We start from the raw sequence: 18,228 nt of genomic DNA, 5'->3' as shown, positions 1-18,228 counted from the left end.
TCTTTACCCTGCAGCCGATTTCTCAGGCTCCTATTGATCAAACTATAAAATGTTCTTACCCTTTCAAGAACCTTTCTAGATGGTGACTCACAGGCCCTCAAGGTGTTTACACCTTGCGTTCTTTCATCATGTCCCAACTGGTTCAATGTAATTCAGAGAAGTGCTGTTACTGAGGTGCTTGGAGCCTGAGCATAACTCCATCTTCAATGCCGGCACAGGGTCAGTAGGCATATTTGTGTAAGACAAATGATTTTCACTGAGACTTTAGACTCATATCATATCATTAATTTTTTATACATAAACTTCAGTCCTATTATATTTGTTTTCCAATACAAGCGGCTCTCAATGCATACATTATTACACAATCTGCTTTGTCTCTTGTTTGAAGTTCTACTTCTTAAGACTAAACAAATCGATGCCCATTCAGATCATTTGTCTCAAAATGGGCCACAGAAAAGTAACTACCAGGAAAGCTTTTGAAGGTTTTTTGTCATCATGGCTAATATGCTATTTTTATGAAACATTAAAACTAAAAGACAGTTGGGCTGATCAAATTTTGGAGGAAGTTGCACAATGCTGTGTTTACCACTCAGATCTACAGCAATATTTTGGAAAAAAAAAAAAAAACTAATACTTGGAAAGAGGCTTTGATTTCAAATCTTTTCAGGAGCTCTAACAGGAATTCAACCATATAATAGTTTTCAGTTCACTTTAATAATTATTAATATATCATTAAACTGACCCAAATAATTAAATGGAAGGAATAATAACTACCCTTGGGTATAAAATTGTCTTGATAAGTTAAAAAAGATAACTAATTTATATAAAAGGCGCTAAATAGAACCAAAGTCATTTTTTGGTTATGAAATCAATGATCAAGCTTCAGTTTATGTAAAAGTCATGTGGTAAAATGCCTAATGGTAGAAGGATGAAATAAAATTATATTCTAAAAGTTAATCTCTTATGATAAAATACTGCGATAGTATTTTTAAAAGAGCCATTGCAGATGCCAATTTGGGGTGCAGGTCCTCGATAACAATCTTGCAGGTTTCAACCATTAGGGTACCGAGGCAACTTCCTTCCAATGAGGAGTGGCTGCAGCATGAGCAGGAGCTGCAGCTGGCCTAGATAAAAGAGCGATTAAACAGATAAGCAAACGGGGATCTGCTTCCGTTAAACATTAGAGCAGCTGAGCCTTGCACTCCCACTAAAGGAAAAGATGCATTAAACCCAAGTCATCTGCTCCAGCAATATTTGCCTTCCAATGTTACTTTCTTTGTTTAAAAGGAGAGGATGCAAAGCAAGCGATAATATTGATCAACGTCAGGGTAAGAAGGGGCCAAGAGGAGTTTAGCCATATATTACAGCAGGGAAAAGAACACAAATGCCCCCAACTGTTATAGTCTAGGACTAGACCTTCACGGTGGTGTACTGTGAGAAAGAAATGCCACTCTGGAATTATATCATCTTTGCAGTGACTGGCTGAGAAATGGAGTTCACATAATGGAGTTCATACCTATGCATTATTAAGGTTGGAAAGTTTTGGCAGCACACTTCAGAGTCCGTGTACATGTTGATCGCCGAGGTTGCCATGGTGAATGTGAAGAAGTCAACTCAAGTTCAGCAAAATAGAGAGTGGAATTGCCTGCTCTTTATATCCATGCAAATCCTCAAATGTTAAGACATAAACTAATCACCCAACCTTCAAGCTTGTGTCCAAGTTGCATAGTTTGTCTTATAAATATATATATATATATATATAAAACATTAAAGGACCTTTTATAACACTTGAAATGTACTTGAGGTAATAATCTGTCATAGTCAAATATTAATAAGAATGAATTTCTTCATTCAGAAAGGAACTGCATTTTTACCAAGTAATTATTATTTTGAGGATGAATGAAGACTAGACAAATTTCAGGGATACAGATCATGAAATATAAAAGGTTTCTGAACCCAGGGAAGACAACATCCAAGGAAGATGTAACTTCCACAAAAAAGAAGAGCTATTTCAAATGCTTAACAGTTAGTATTTTTACCACATTCAACACTATTAAGGATTGTATTTGGGTTGAAATATTCCTATTTAGGAAAAAGGAGTAACAACCTGAGATTAAGCACCTTGACTTTGGACTTGGTACTAAGGGATAGATACAAAAGATGAGAAACACATTCCCTATGGTGAAGGAGCATATACTCTACAAGAGGAAATAAAAAGTGGCAGAGGGAATTCCTTGGTGGTCCAGTGGTTAGGACACCACACTTTCACTGCTGAGGGTCCGGGTTTGATCACTGGTCGGGGAACTAAGATCCCACAACCTGTGCAGCATGGCCAAAAAAATAAAATAAAATAAAATGTTACAAACTTCCATTAAAACAAAAAAAGGTGATTAGAGGATGGTTATTCACAGTGCAAAACTCTTAAAAAAAAAAATAAAAATAAAAAGTGGCAGAGACAGTAGTGTTCCCCAAACAGTCCATGGGTTCCATTACTTGTCCAGTTCCCCTTATATAATTAAGTTGAGGCCATGTGACCAGTTTTAACCAATGGACTTCTGATGTTAAAAAATGGATTTGCTCAGTTCCAGTCCATAGGTCTTAAGACCAGCAAGCCCAGGAGCCATGTGTTGAATTCACAGTCACAAGATGGAACTAGCTTGGATCCCCAAGCCATTACGTAGAAGGGAAGAACCCAAAGCAAACAGTGCATGTGTGAAAAATAAACTTTAATGTGTTAAAGCCACTGGGGTTTGGGGTTTTTTAGTTACCATAACACAGCCTAACCTTGGCAAAGACATAAAACCTACACACAAACTAATCAGAGAACAATTTAATTCAGATGACCACTGGGTGGACAGGATAAGGTTAAATGATTGACAAAGAGCTTGGAGAGGAAGTAAAAGAAGGGTAGATATTGGAACTGTAGGGAGAAAAGGGAGCATATTTCAGGGAGAAGAAACACTAAGAGCCAAGCAAGAATTCTAAAACTGGGACTGAATGGAAAGGGAGTAGATTTCTCCAGAAATAGAGGCATTTTTGTCATTAGGTGTTCCATGAGCCAGTTCATTTTCTTGCTACTTATTAACCTAACCCAAGTGTCCCTTGTCAAAGGCCTGATGATCAATGCTCAGGGCATGAACCTTAACTTGAATAAATACTAGAAAGGAATGCAAAGGTCTACTCAGTTTTCTATCTTTCATTCTTAAAGTATCAGCCAGGGATTCAGATCAGGTTTTTATTCCACTTATCCCACAACCACTCAAGCTCTAGTCTCTACAAGGGTAGAACCAGAAACTGTCCAATCCCCCCACAGCCTCCTGCTTCTGCTTCTAAGACTACAGTGATTTTCAGGGCCCAGAAATCCTGGTACACCACAGTTCTACTCATTACTCTATTTGTCGGTCTGTCCACTCACTCATCTATCCATCATGGCTTCCCAGAGATCAGAACATCAGTTCAGCATGATTCTTATCGGTGAGAGGCTCACCATCTAATTGAAGTTTGAACATTATTCTGTGAGGAATGGAAGGTATAGTGAGTACATAAGTGACACATCAGACTTGATTTTAATAAAGATCATGTTGCAAATTGCATAGTGGAAGTAAAATTAACAGCAGGGAGTTTGTAGTTGTCCAAACAAGAGACAATGAGGTTTTTTTTAATCTATAGCAATACCATATCAGTGGATATGGTATCTCTCTCCTAGGGAGACTTAGGAGGAGAACTAAGAAGAATAGGTAAGTGAATGAAGATGAGGGAGGCCAGTAAGTCAAGGCTGACACCCAGGTTTGGGTGAGTGTATGAATGGTAGACCTTTAACTAAGACAAGGAATAGGAGGAAGTTGGTGGTGATGACTAATGAGGTTGATTTTACATATGTGGAATTTGAGGTCACTGCAGGACACCTGGGAACAGATACATGAGAAGAAAATGGAAATGTGGAATCCAAAGTTCAGGAGAAAAGCCTTAAGTGGAAATGGAGCCTTATCTACCTGGGTTGTAGGTTATGGCTAATGCCCGAAAAATTAATCAGACATACAAAGGATGACCTGGGGGATGTGGTGGATGGTTAATTGTGCCAGATGATCAAGAAAGGTCAAGTAGGGTAAGGCCTGCAATGTGATGACCAGTGGAAATGACAATTACAAGGTGGAGTGGAAGATTCTTTAGCCTTCATTTAGCTCCTGGGTTACTGTGTCATTTTGTACAACTAGTACCTCTTCGCCAACTGACTGCTCCCTTATCTATAAACCTGTCCAATGTTGAATGAAAATGCTCCACTTTTTGGAACTGTCTTCCACCCCAACTATCCAATGTTTATAACTACTTAGCCATTCCTGCTAGCCGTGGCTTTCTGGACCACAAGTGGACTTTTGACTCACACTGAGCCAACTGGAATCTCTTTTTGTCTGTTGAGAATATAGACTGTGTTAACCAATGAAGCCATAAAGCTCTGTAACGGTGGGGTCAATCATCTCAAATCACCTATGATTTAATTTTACGGGGGAACCTGGATTCTATAAGAATTTAAGTTTACCTTAAACCAGTATTATTCACTTGCTTTAAATTTGGCTGTTGGGATGATTTTTCCCAAAGTCAAGTTCTCTCTCAAGTTCTCTCCTGCATACAAAAGTCCCATTCAAGTAAACTATATCTCCAGCCTCTGATATATCGTGTCCTTCCTCCTGCCCTCCTTCCTTACACCCGTTTTTCTCCAGTCATATCACTCATGGAAACTTACCTTGCTGAACTCCTGCAAGCAATTACTCTTGGATGTCGAAATAAAGAACTGTGCAAAACTTAAACCAATATTGGGAATTGGGATTCTCTATAGGCTAGGTAACAGCCCATAAAGTCTAGCTTGTCCATGTCCTCAAAATACTACCTATTTTACCACATTCATAACAGACCCGCCAAGCTGAAACTCACGCTCTATGCATGATCACTACCTACATCAGAGCAGGAATGGGTGAGGTCGAGGAGAGGATATCATGACTTCCAACTTTCAGAGAGTATCTTTTTGGAAGTGAGGGAGAGAAGGCAACTGATAGAGCTGTAATGGAAATTCCTCTTCGCTCTGAGGATAGATCCCTTTATTTCTAAGGGCTACCCATCAAATCTTAATCCAAAGGCAAAAAAGGGGAGCCTCCTTCATAACACGAATTAACTATGAGCATTCAATGCCATCAGTCTCTTAAAAATCTTGAGCAGGAAAGGACAGAAAGAGGAGAGAGGATGAGAACGAGGACACAGATGTGCAAAACATAAGGAGAATGGAGGACAACCAAGGATGCAAAGCAAAGAAAGAATCAAGAGAGCAAGGGAATTACGTTCAAAACTCCAAGAAGCAAATTTAGCCAGAGGTTTAAAAAAACTATTTCTTGCTTTATAATGAATTAATTAACAGAGTTTAGAGAACAATGCTACCTTTTGATGAATGAGTATAAGTAAGCATTATCTATAATCTGCAAAGCACTAACTGTTATCTTATTTTCATACTCTTTCTGACTCAGTTTCCTCATCTTAAAATAAGAGGCCCTGGAGCTTAAGGTGTCTAAATTACTTCCAGCTCTTAGACATTCCATGGGGAAAGGACAGGCATGGTCCCCAGAGATACCTGAATTTCTTGCAGCACATCTGAACATTTAAACCTAAAGACATTTGGTACTTACTAACTTAATTGAATTTAAAGTGTTTTTTGCTTTTTTTAAAAAAAAAAAAAACCACACAGATTAGAATTTGTCTCTCTTTCACAGAGAAAGCCAAGCACTTGATCATGTACTTGGGTTAGGTACTGTGCATTTGACGCATCTGGCACGTATCATCACAGCTAGTTCACAGGACTGGCCGCCAGCCCAGGGGTTAAGAACAAACTCAGGAGCTGGCTTGTCTGGATTTGAATGTTAGCTCTATTGATTAAGCAGCTCAGACATGTTACTTATTTCTCTGTGCCTCAGTTTCCCATCATTGCTAAGATAAAAATAGCAATAATACCAACTTTACAAAACTGTTCTAGGACTAAATGAGCTAACGGTGGTAAAGTACTTAGAGCAGTATCTGGTACTACAGATTTATTCAAAAAAACAAAAACCTTTTGAAAGCTAGGTACTATTATTATTCCTAATTTATAAGGGAAGACCCTAAGCCTTTAAAAAGTTAAGTAACTGGGGGACTTCCCTGGTGGTCCAGTGGTTAAGACTCTGTACTGCCAATGCAGGGGGCACAGGTTCAATCTCTGGTCGGGGAACTAAGATCCCACATGCCGTGCAGCACAGCCAAAAGATTGAAAGAAAAAAAAAAGTTAAGTAACTGTGGACCAAAGTCACCCAGCTAGAAAATTGTGGAGCCTCATTCCAACCCGACCAAGACTCCAGAGCTGATAGGCTTTAATGCCTTCTCATGCTGTCTCCTTCCATAGAGCAACTCGTCCACCAGAAGAAGACACTGAACCAATGACTCTGGAACAGACACTGGGAATATGCCACTCTCGTATCTGGCTAGACCAGGAATTCCCAACTGTTTCCTACTGACTTGTGTGTAACATAAAAATTTTAAGTCCTTTTAATGTCATTCTTGTCTATCACTTCAAAGTTTGGTGCTCACTAGTTTCTCTATACACATTTGCTCCACATCATAAAAACAACCAAAATGCAGATTAAAACCCATTCCTTTCAAAAACCGGCTTCTCATCATAACACCTTGGATGAAAATATTGAGTTTTTATTGTGTCCAGGCACTTTGCTAGGCATAAACATTAATTCATATGATCCTCACAATAATCTTCTAAGTTCCATTTTTCAGATGAATAAATGAAATGTTTACATATTTTCCCCAAGCTCATGCAGCTAGCTAAGAGCAGAGCCAGATTTTCAGTCATCTCTGCTTGACTCACAACCACTCTCCTACACTATTCCTTTTAGACTGAAAGAACCCTGCCAACTATGGGATCACTTTATACTCCTCAGAGACTGAAACTCATAAGACAGGACTATGGGGTTTATAAAAATCCATTCACCTACTGTGAGCAAGTAATATGTTAATTGTCCTCAAAGAGATGAAAGGACAGAACACATAAAGATGGAACCACAGAAATTTAAGTGATAAATTGTTTCAGGTAGGCGATTAAATAATAATAGTAAATATATGTAATATTTCTTTTATATGTTATACCTTTGTAGATTGTTTCGGACCTTCAGAAACATTAGTTGGTGCTAATCTTGTCTCCTTTACCTCACAGACCTTGAGCAAGTTGCAATAAGCACCGTGACCTCCATCAGAAACTGGGAAGGGCTCTTTTGAGGACTGAATGAGTCCCTGTAGGAAAGGCCCGGCAGAGGCCCAGGCAGGGCAGGCACAGTGCAGGTGCTCAACTAATGTCGGGCTCTCTCTCCTTGCACTGCCCATGCCTGGCATTGAGAATGGCTCATGGGGCCCTGAAAATACATCTACAGAAGGAGCCGAGTGAGAGGAATGTGCTGTGATCTCAGTCCTCTAATAGGATTCACACCTTTTGTACGATTGCCTATTTTCTGAACTCAGCTCTGAAATGAGCTATTATCCTCTGTTTCACTCTTCTTCGTATTATCCAAAATAATTCAATGTCCACCTTTCCCTTTGGGAAAATCAAAGGTTGACATGGCTACCTTCTGAACTCAAGCTGTTAAAGATCTCTTTCTTCTGTTCAAAAAGTTTTACTGATTTTGAAAGGTCTTATTGATAAAAAACAGAGAAACTCAGGGGAAAAGGACAAAGAGAAAGAAGAAGAAAGAGAAAGAATAAAGAGGCCAGAAAAGAAAGAGAAGGAAGAGAGCCCAAGAGGAGCAGAGAGAGGCAAAAGGCTACTGAATGCATAATTGCCAACAGTTTTAGAAACTGGTTCAGGTCACAATCACGGAGCATTATTTTTAAAAACCAAGGGGAAAATATTTACACAAAATCCAAAGGATACGTGCTGTTTGTTAAATGCTGTAAAATGACAATGTATTCAATTCATTAATTCATGAATTAGTCTGTGTAATGTTTACTCCTGGCAGCTTAGCATTTCGGAGATGAATATTTAAGAGAAAAAAGGAGAAATTCAAAAACCAAAGACAGAATTAAAGAACCAATTTTTTTTGTTTTGTTTTTACACCTCCATTTGTGTGTCTTGGTTTTATTTGTACAGTGTTGTTAAAATTTAGGGGTTAGGGGTGAATGAAATGGGTGACATGGAACCTTCCAAGTCCCTCTTGAAGCCCTCAGCCTCCCAGGTATGTATAAAAGTCACAAGAATTTCCAACAATTTTCTAATTGTGCTCATAAATGATAGTTTCAAAAGGCGATTTGTTATAATAAACATATATTACGAGTAAATTAAGCCTTAATTATGTTTAGCAAGTTTTATGTTCTCATTAAAAGCAGAATCACAACAATAAACATGACTTACCAGCAGAATTAACTCTGCCGCAATTGTCTACTCTTCCCAAACATTCTTTGTGTGCTCTTGCACCACACTTAACACATAAATAGCCTTGATAAAATGTTCCCCTGCAAGGTAAAATTAGAGGGTGATAGGTTAAAAGGTGTGAAATTCTGCCTATAGGAAATCATTACTGCCAGAAAGCAAAACAAGAGAACACAGTGCTATGCCGAGTTCCCTTCAGTGGAGGGAGAGGACCTTCCTGGGTTCTGAAGGAACTGTCCAGGCACAAGGCCAAGGAAGGACCTGATGGATCCAAACTCGTAAGGCAATATCCCCACTTGAGAACATTTTGCTGGGACCTTAGCAAAGTCTGAAACATTTGGCAATTATACCAGTTCCTTTAAACTGAAAACCAGGATCACACCAACTTACCTCAGGAGCATCTGGCAGACTTTGCAGGATGTAACGCGGTTGAAGGTGTGCATCTTGAACTCATGGAAATTGGAGTCTGCATAGTCTGGCCTTATGTTGGACCTACACAAAGGGAAAAAAGTAACATCCTCAAGAAAGTTTCACAACAAAACCGCAGTCTAATTCATCAACATTACATTGGGTAGAGAGGTGATTCAGTCAAATAGGCTATTAAATATGCAATGTTTTCTAAGCCAAAGTATACTTTGCTTTAAAATATGCACCAAAATCTGGTTGCATGAGAACCAGCAACTTGTAAAGATTGAAGCAACCTAATCCTCCTCAGCATTGAGTGTTCCCAGGGAACTTTACAGAATGGCCACGTAGGTCAACCTGTCAGGAGAAACATAAAACCTGCTGGATATTCACACTGTGTGATCATTTCTTTTCTCTAACCACATCACTGAAACAGAAATGAGTTGCAGGGGGCGGGAGGGAGGGGAAGAGGGTGCTGCATTTCCACAGGGTCCCTGTCCAAACAGGTATGTGGATTATGTAATGATCTGTAAAAGTGAACAAAATTTTATAATAAGTGTTGAAACAAAGCATCAGTCTGATCATTAAAAACTTCCTCCTTAACAAACAGTCCACTTTCCTTGCAATCCAAATAAAAACTAAGCAAAATTATTTTATCATTTATATTATACACATATGCAAAAAAATACTAAGCATACTGCACAATGACATTCACCGTGTATTTACTCTGTGCCGATACTGTGATAAAAATATGATTTGTTCATTATATCGCATTTAACCTTCACACCAATCCTAACTGGTAGGCACTAATAATATCACTAGTTTACAAACAGGGAAACAGAGGCTTACGTTAAAGTAAAGGAAATGGCAGAGCTGGGAACTCCAAGCCAGGTCTGTGCTCTTAGCCACCAAAGCTATAGTGCAAGGAGGAATTCAACAATATTCACCTTCATATAATTAGATTTTTGTGTCTAATAGGCATGTTGGAAACTGTTAAGTTTAGTCATCTCCAGAGGATTTTTTATATTATTCTTAATTTGTCCATGTCACCAAAGAAAGCAGAAAAATTAGGAAAGGATAAGTTAAAAACGAATACAGATCAGAGGTACACCTAGAAAGCGAAGATGATTTTCTCTGAGATGTTACAAGCAATTTGGGAGACAGCAGGAAAAGTTTGAGATACTGATGAGCTAGGATTTCCCCTTTTATAGAACACAGCAACTCTCAACCACATTGGCGTAATGAAGCATAACACAGGCGGGCGACCAGGCATCAATCTCTGAGGTACCAGGAGAAGCCTTATGAAAAAACATTCACAAAGGCAATTGGAGTAGCAGGCAGTGTTGCAGAAGTGTCAGCAAGGTCAGCCTTCCAATCCATCTGCTGAATATGAGCGTGCTCAAAATGAAATCAGATATTAGTGCCATCTGGGATTTCTCTGCTCTGTGCTTCTGGTGACCTCACTTTTTAGGAAAATGTTCCACCGCGTGCTGAAAAGCACGGCCATTTCCATAGAGGCATTTTTTTGTCACTGATGAAGAAGTAGAGTTCTTCTGCAGGAAAGGAAAAGGTGGGAAAAGATAATGATCTAGAAACAAAACTCTCTTCACATTGTTTAGAAAACATTTGATTCTTGAGTCCATACAGCCAGATGGGAAGGGCCATTGTTCATTCCTCTCTGAGCGTCAAGGTGATAGTCATAGAAGAATTGTCAAATAGCAGCTTCGGTCCCAGGAACTTGAAGAATTCATCACCCTGGAGTTTTAGAATAAAAGTGGTCTCCTTCAGGCAGAAACTCAAGTAAATAGATACCAAATAGGTAAGAATTTAATTAATCTTAGAAGTCTGCCTGGGACATAGGTAGAACACCTTTCTCCTAGGGTCAACCCAAGTTGTGTGTGTGTGTGTGTGTGTGTGTTTACCATCATTTGTATTTAACACTTTCACCAACTAACTAGGAATAAGCTGACTTTTCAGAAGACAAAAGCTGAGAGGAAGATTGCACTAAGAGGTTAAAAAGAAAAATCTTACATAAAGAAAAAAACTCAGAAAATATTGTTAACAGTAGTTGCCGTAAGTTAAGTGAGACCTGAAGTAGTAGGGTAGAATGATAGAAAGGAACAGTTGGAAGTTTTCTTTTTTTTTTTTTTTAACTAAAACTGTATATTATTTTAAAAATTTTAAATCAAACACTAAAGTTAACTCTATGACCCTGCAACTGCTATTGAGACACTATAGAATATAAAAGCATAGTTGAGGGCAGGAATCTGAAATTAGACCACCTGGGCTTAAATCCTAACTTGCAAATCACTAGCAGGGTGACCTTGGGCAGGTTAGTAAGTATAAAACAGGAGTACTAATAAAATCAAGCTTGTAAAGGAAGGTAATTTATATAAAGTGCTTAGGACTTCGCCTAGCCCAGAGTTGGTGTTCAGTAAGTCTTGGCTCTAATTTATAAATTGCTGATTCCAAATCCACATAATAATGATGTGATCAGGATAATACTTTATGAGTGGTGAAGAGTCCCTTGGTAGTCTTGGGAATTTCTAGAGGGTCCCCATTCTCCTGGGAATTTCATTGCAGGAAGGTTGTTGTATGTTCAGTGTCCTTGGGACCAGGAATCCATATATAATGATTTAAGCACAATAAGAAATGGGGTTACTCAGAAGAGGACACATATGCAAAAAGCCCAGGGAATTAGATGAAGTCATATCAAGCACCAACTGAAGAGAAGAGAGACATCAATACACATGGAGATGCAAAAATCAAAGATAGTAAGTTGGCTAGATGGGAAGAGCTGGAAAGGCAGGTTGAAGGAGAAGAGGATAAAGAAACACCAGGTTTATAGATTTGGTAACAAGGACAAAATTGATCAAAAGTAGAGTTTATTGCACACCTCTAATGTACCAGGCACATTAATTGACTCTTCATATATTTTTTCACATTTACTTCTCATAATCAACCTATAAGGTAGAGTCATTCATTCACTTCATATTTATTGAGCACCTACCATATACATAGGCCGTGAAGCAGGAACAGAAAGAAGAGCCCTTTAGCTGGAGCCCGGTGGGTGAAGAGGGGCAATGTAGGAGATGTGTAAGAGAGGTTGGCAGGGCCAAGGAAAGAGTTGATCTTACACAGGGATTGACCTCACATTTAGTTGACAAAAAAAAATCTCTGTGGCTACTATGTAGAGAATTCCTTACAGTGCAGCAAGAGTGGACATAGCAAGACCAATTATGGGGCTGAGTTGCCTGCAGATGAGAACTGAAGATCCAGTGTAAGTCAGCTCACTTGCTTGGTGTTGCAGCTATACAGAAAGGATTCCATTTTAGTAACCTGTTTTGATATACTACAGTTTACTTATGAGAATGTGAGTGGACTCTCATAGATTCCATTTCTTTTGCTTCATATAGGGCCCATTATGAATACAATTAATCAGTCAATCAAATATTTATAGAGCGAGGCATGTTGATCCTCTTAAGGCTCCTTATAACTAACTACATGTTCTCCTCCAGTTGCCCCCTCTTGTCACCTGGTTCCATGTGGGAGCCAAGCTGAGGGCTACACACCTCGGCTCGGCCTAGGCATCCTCTTCATCCTGCAGATCTGCATTCCCACCGTTCCTCAGGCATCTCAAATGCAGCACATACAAAACTCAACTCCATAACTTTCCTAACATACTTGATTCTTTTTTAAAAAAATAGAAACCCTTGTGTCGAGGGCTGATTTTCAATAGATGACAGCAACGGAGCTGCTATGTATGAAAAACCCTGAAGCAACATATCTGATTCTAATCAAATTCTGATTTCAATCCATCACCATTCACCCCATCTTCCAGCTGAGAACCTCAAGAGTCATGATGAATTTTTCCCTCTCCCTGAAACCTTCCTACATATTCATTCTCTCTTAACCTCTCATCTGTTCCAATTTCTCCTTCCCTGACACTGTGACTAATTTCTATTGATTCAATCTTAAAAATACCTCCTCTAAAATGCAGGTTCCATTCTCACATCTCACTACCTAATTCAAGCCCTCAGTATCTCCTAACTGAATTGTGACAATGAACTTCTTAATTATTCCATCTCCTACTTTCTCTGCCTATTTAAGGCCATCTTCCATACTATTCCCAGAATCACCTTTAAAAATGAAAATATGGGCTTCCCTGGTGGCACAGTGGTTGAGAATCTGCCTGCTAATGCAGGGGACACGGGTTTGAGCCCTGGTCTGGGAAGATCCCACATGCCGCGGAGCAACTAGGCCCATGAGCCACAACTGCTGAGCCTGCGCGTCTGGAGCCTGTGCTCCGCAACAAGAGAGGCCGCGATAGTGAGAGGCCCGCGCACCGCGATGAAGAGTGGCCCCCGCTTGCCACAACTAGAGAAAGCCCTCGCACAGAAACGAAGACCCAACACAGCCAAAAATAAATTAATTAATTTAAAAAAATATAAAATAAAAATAAAATAACAAATGTTCAAGTACAATTGGTGTCTAAATAAAAAAAATGAAAATATGTCACTCACTCCTTTGAATATGTCCACCGGTTCCTATTGCCTACAGGGATAAAGTTAAAACTTCTAGCAATGGCATGCAAAGTGTATTAAGCTATAGCTTTATCTACCTTTCACCTGCCTCTTCTTTTCCAAAGACTCACAAGCCATACACTATAGACACACAGATCTTCTCACATTTCTCAAGCATATTCTTCTCGTCCATAACCCTCGGTTTTGTAGTCCATTCATTCTAAATGTTTCCTCTAGCTTACAAGTGTTAATTTACCTGGTTACTCATTTAGGACCAGATTAAAAAATGTGACTCCTTTGATAATATCTTCTTTGAGTCTGCATGATAGTGATAGTGATTATCATATCATCTAGATTTCCAAAGTACTTTTTCAGCCTTCTAGTATAATACTACATTGTATTATAACCACTTACCATCTACTTCCAACAACCAGAAAGCTGTTCTATGTTGTTTATGTTTATATTACCAGGACCTAGCTCAGTGTCTCATATCTAGTATATATTAAGTTGATATTATTGAATAAATAAATTAACAAATATCCCTATCTATACACTAAGTATTCTTCTACTTAGAGGGAAAAGGACTGAAAAAAGAAAAAGCATAGTCATCACACCCTCAGAAAGTTGTCCACTGAGTTAGAGAAACAAAAACATCCATGAAATAACGAAAATTTACAATTAAGGAGTAAAGAAATAAAAAGCGGAGATCAGTTAGTGGTTACATTAGTTAGAGAAAGTCAGTGGTATTTAGTAGATAAAGGAAAGGGGGAAAGTGATATAAGTTTTGGGGGAAAACAAGACTGAAAGTTCACAAATGAATATCAAGTGTTCGTAGAACAATGGACAGATCAGGGCATCATCTGTGACACTGTGATGGTTAATTTTATGCGTCAACTTGACTGGTCCACGGGTTGCCCAAATTTTTGGTCAAACATCATCCTGGGTGTTTCTATGAAGGTATTTTTGGATGAAATTAACACTTAAATCTGAGACTGAGTAAAGCTGATTGCCCTCCCTATGTGAGTGGGCCTCATCCAACCAGTTGAAGGCCCAAATAAAATAAAAAGGCTGACCCTCCCTCAAGTGAGAGAGAATTCTTTCTGCCTGACCACCTTCGAACTGGGACAAAGACTCTTTTTGCCTTCAGACTCAAACTGAAACAATGGCTTTGCCTGGGTCTCAAGTCTTCAGGTCGAAGGACAAAACCACACCATCAGCTCTTCTGGTTCTCAGGCCTTTGAACTCATATGGACTATGCCTTTGGCTCTTCTGAGTCTCAGCTTACTGACTCACCCTAGAGGTCTTGGGACTTACCAACCTCCCTAAGTGCATGACAATTCCTTATGACATATAATACACACACACATATACATACACAAACACATATATATATCTATATATATATGTACACACCTTATTTGATCTGTTTCTCTGAAGAAACCTGACTATTACAGAGATACTAGGAAATAATGTTAGGCAGGATTAGTGGGGCCAATTACCAAAGGAGGGTGTGGGAGCAACATCTAAGTTCAAATTTGTCAGCCTCCATAACATTTTCCTTGACACCCCAATGCCAACTTAATATGAACCACCTAGGCTTTCACTAACTTTGTACAACCCCTAAAAGAAATCACCACATAGCATTAAAAGTGCTTGTTTGCATGTCCATCTCCCTGCTGGCCTATGTGGTGCTTGAGGGCAGGGGGCATGACTTCTCCTTTTTAACTTTGGCTCACATTTACAGTTATCAAACATTCGACTAGGAAAATAAGCTGCTAGACATTTATGGTTGATGGAAATCAGAAAAACATGCTTTTACTATAGCATTTAGTTTACTTATTTTCAGAAGGCTGCCTTTGCCACATTATCAGATGGAGATTTGGATGGAGTACAAGAGAGAGAAAGATATTTTTACTATGCCAAAAAATTTTTATCTCCCATATAAAAGAAAGCTGAAGAAAAACAATGATTAACTGAATTTCAATTAAATGTTATAATTTATGTTTATTTACCTACATCCTCTCTTCCTTGTGAGAATATTTAATCTTTTTACAAGAACTAGAATGCAACTCATAGATACAAATATATTTCAGTAGTAACTACGACAGGAGTTATAGTTATAGTCAGCTATTATTTTAAAAATGTATATATTTAAAATTAACATTCTTCTCAATTTTAACTATAAACTGATATCTTTTAGTAATATAGTTTTAGAACACAGGAAGCAAATATTAGCAAAATAAAATAATCTGTAATGATCATGACTAATTAGAGTAGAAGATGAGAATCAATTTATGACATCATACTATCTCATGCCCTGTCAATATTACCAACATTCAAATATTCAGTTCATATCTGGGTGCCCACTCCAACAGGAAAAAAAAAAATCACCATTATGGGCATTGTGACAATTATACAAAACACAAAATAGTTTATTTCATCATACTGCATTAAAAGTTAGGTGAGAGAGCTGGAAGCATAAATTGGTGCTTTGAAAAATACTTGTCTGAATGCAGCAGGCTTTTTTGTGCACCAAAAATACACAGAAAAGTAAAAATATATACACACATAGCTATATGTGTAAATATTGCTGAAATTCAGAAAATACACATTTTGACAAACAAATGCCGGGCATAAAATTACAGTTAACTGTCCCATAAGAAAATGCTGAGCAATCTTAATTTTTCTATGTATTATTCTATTAAATTATTTTATTTTCTATGACATCACAAGATGATGCATCTCATCTTGCATCCTTCTATTAACCTCTATTACTTAAAAGGCAGTAAATTACTATAAGCAATAATACTTAATCTTGTTTTCCAGAGCAAGCATTAAAACTCATTTAAAATAATATGGATACTCTATTACCTTAGGGATACTTAGTTATATCATGTCTCATTTAAAATAAATTTTTTAAGGGATTTCCCTCATGGTCCAGTGGTACAGAATCTGCCTTCCAATGCAGGGGATGTGGGTTCAATCCCTGTTCGGGGAACTAAGATCCCACATGCCGCAGGGCCACTAAGCCCGCGTGCCACAACTACTGAGCTCGCGCGCCTCAACAAGAGAGCCCACATGCTGCAAACTACAGAGCCCACACACCCTGGAGCCTGCGCGCCACAACTAGAGAGAAGCCCGCGTGCCGCAACGAAGAGCCCACACGCCGCAACAAAAGATCCTGCGTGCCTCAATGAAGATCCCACATGCCTCAACTAAGACCTGACACAGCCCCACCCCCCCAAAAAAATAAAATAAAATAAATTTTAAAGTTTTCTGAATTTTAAAAAATTTTCTATGTATTATATATATGTGTGTATATATATATATATATATATATATATAAAACAATTTCTCAGATTAATAAAGAACCAAAAAAGCAATGGATCTTCTCAAGGGATGTCAAAAAAAGACATTTAATAAAATGTATCATGTGCTTCTGATGAAACTCTAAGTGAACCAGATGTTAGACTAGATGTTAAGGGATGTTTTCATAACATGATAAAGAATATTAAGCTAAAGACAATTGAAAACATATTTAAAACACTATCACAATCATATTAAAGTTTCCTGAAGTCAACTATACTACTCGACATTTTTCTGGAAGAGCTGATCAATATAATATGACAAGAAAAATAAATGTGAGAGATAAATATTGTTAAAAAGTACACAGAATTATCATTTGGAGGTGACATTATGGAGACTACTAGGAAAAGCCAAGAGAAGAAACTTAAAACTAATGACACTAATAAGAGAAAAAGACATATCAGGTGGTGTCTGGAGAAATCCATCTGTAAGCTTCCAATGTTCTCCAGCAGTAAAATGCAGTAACACGTGTGTAGTGTTTTTACCCAGCAAGATTCCTTGCGGCTCATGGCTCAAGGATTTTTTGGGGGTTGGTTACACAGGCAAGATCAGCCACAATCATTAAAAACTCTCAGAAGGAAAGTAGGTGCCCATCATAAACCATTGTATTATTATTATTTTTTTAATTTAGGCAGGCTAGCACAATAAAATTCAGTACCCCTGGCACACCAAATAACCTTACCACTTAGTACCATAGGGACAGGGAACATTTCAAAACCCAAGTTCCCAGATGTCAGTCAAGGTCTAAGCCTGAAAGCAGACTTTGCTAAAGATAGCAAACTCAAGCCTGCCATGTTAACTCTTTCCTGAACAAAAATGTGTAAGAAAAATCATAGCATGAAATGTTCAGGTTCTGGATGAATAAAATTTTAAAATTAACTGAGGGAAATAAAAAACATTCAAGTAAATAAAAGCTACATACCAAATTCCTGAATAAGAAGCTTGCATATTTTATTATAAATACACTCTTTCCTCAAGTTAATTTATAAATTTAAAACAATTCCTTCCTCCCAAACCAACACATAGACACACACACAAACACAAATATACAATGAGAATTTTTTGAACTTGACAAATGATTATAAAATTCAACTGGAAGAATAAATACGTGAGAATAGTTGGAAAAGTTTTAAAACTAAGATGAATTATTATAGGGGGTACATGGTAAGCCATCATAACCTAACAGATACTAAAATGTCTTTTAAAGCTAGCATTATTAAATCTGTATGGTACCGACAACAAAACAGACAGAAAGATCAATAATAAAGCCCTCAAGGAGATCACACATGTGCAAAAACTCAGTATGCAATTTTTGTGGCAGTTTGTTCATTTATTTTTCCATTCAAAGAAAAAAAAACAAACAAGAACTTAATATCTAATACCAGGCAGTGGGATATAATGATAAGCAAAAACAAGTAAAGTCCCTGCCTGTTTGGTGCTGGTAGGGAAAAGAAATATCTAAATAACTCTATAAACAATTGTGAAACTGCA

General features: G+C 38.0%; 1 protein-coding gene across 19 annotated transcripts in view; it reads right to left on the bottom strand.

The window, feature by feature from the left end:
* The window catches only part of VAV3 (vav guanine nucleotide exchange factor 3), a 513,627-nt gene that overhangs the window by 257,998 nt on the left and 237,401 nt on the right, over positions 1 to 18,228 (bottom strand). For all 19 annotated transcript variants that reach the window (XR_014242136.1, XR_014242137.1, XM_082383492.1 and 16 more), the window contains exons 16-17: positions 8,834 to 8,935; positions 8,426 to 8,526 (exon numbers count right to left, since the gene is read on the bottom strand). Coding sequence is in view for 17 of the 19 variants with exons in the window: in XM_082383492.1 (XP_082239618.1) it covers positions 8,426 to 8,526; positions 8,834 to 8,935 (203 nt within the window). In the remaining 2 variants the exon portion in view is untranslated. The remainder of the gene's footprint in view (positions 1 to 8,425; positions 8,527 to 8,833; positions 8,936 to 18,228) is intronic.

The sequence above is a fragment of the Balaenoptera borealis genome, assembly GCF_965194805.1.
Source record: "Balaenoptera borealis genome assembly, chromosome: 1".
Classification (NCBI taxonomy): domain Eukaryota; kingdom Metazoa; phylum Chordata; class Mammalia; order Artiodactyla; family Balaenopteridae; genus Balaenoptera; species Balaenoptera borealis.
This window is presented reverse-complemented; position numbering and strand designations above follow the sequence as displayed.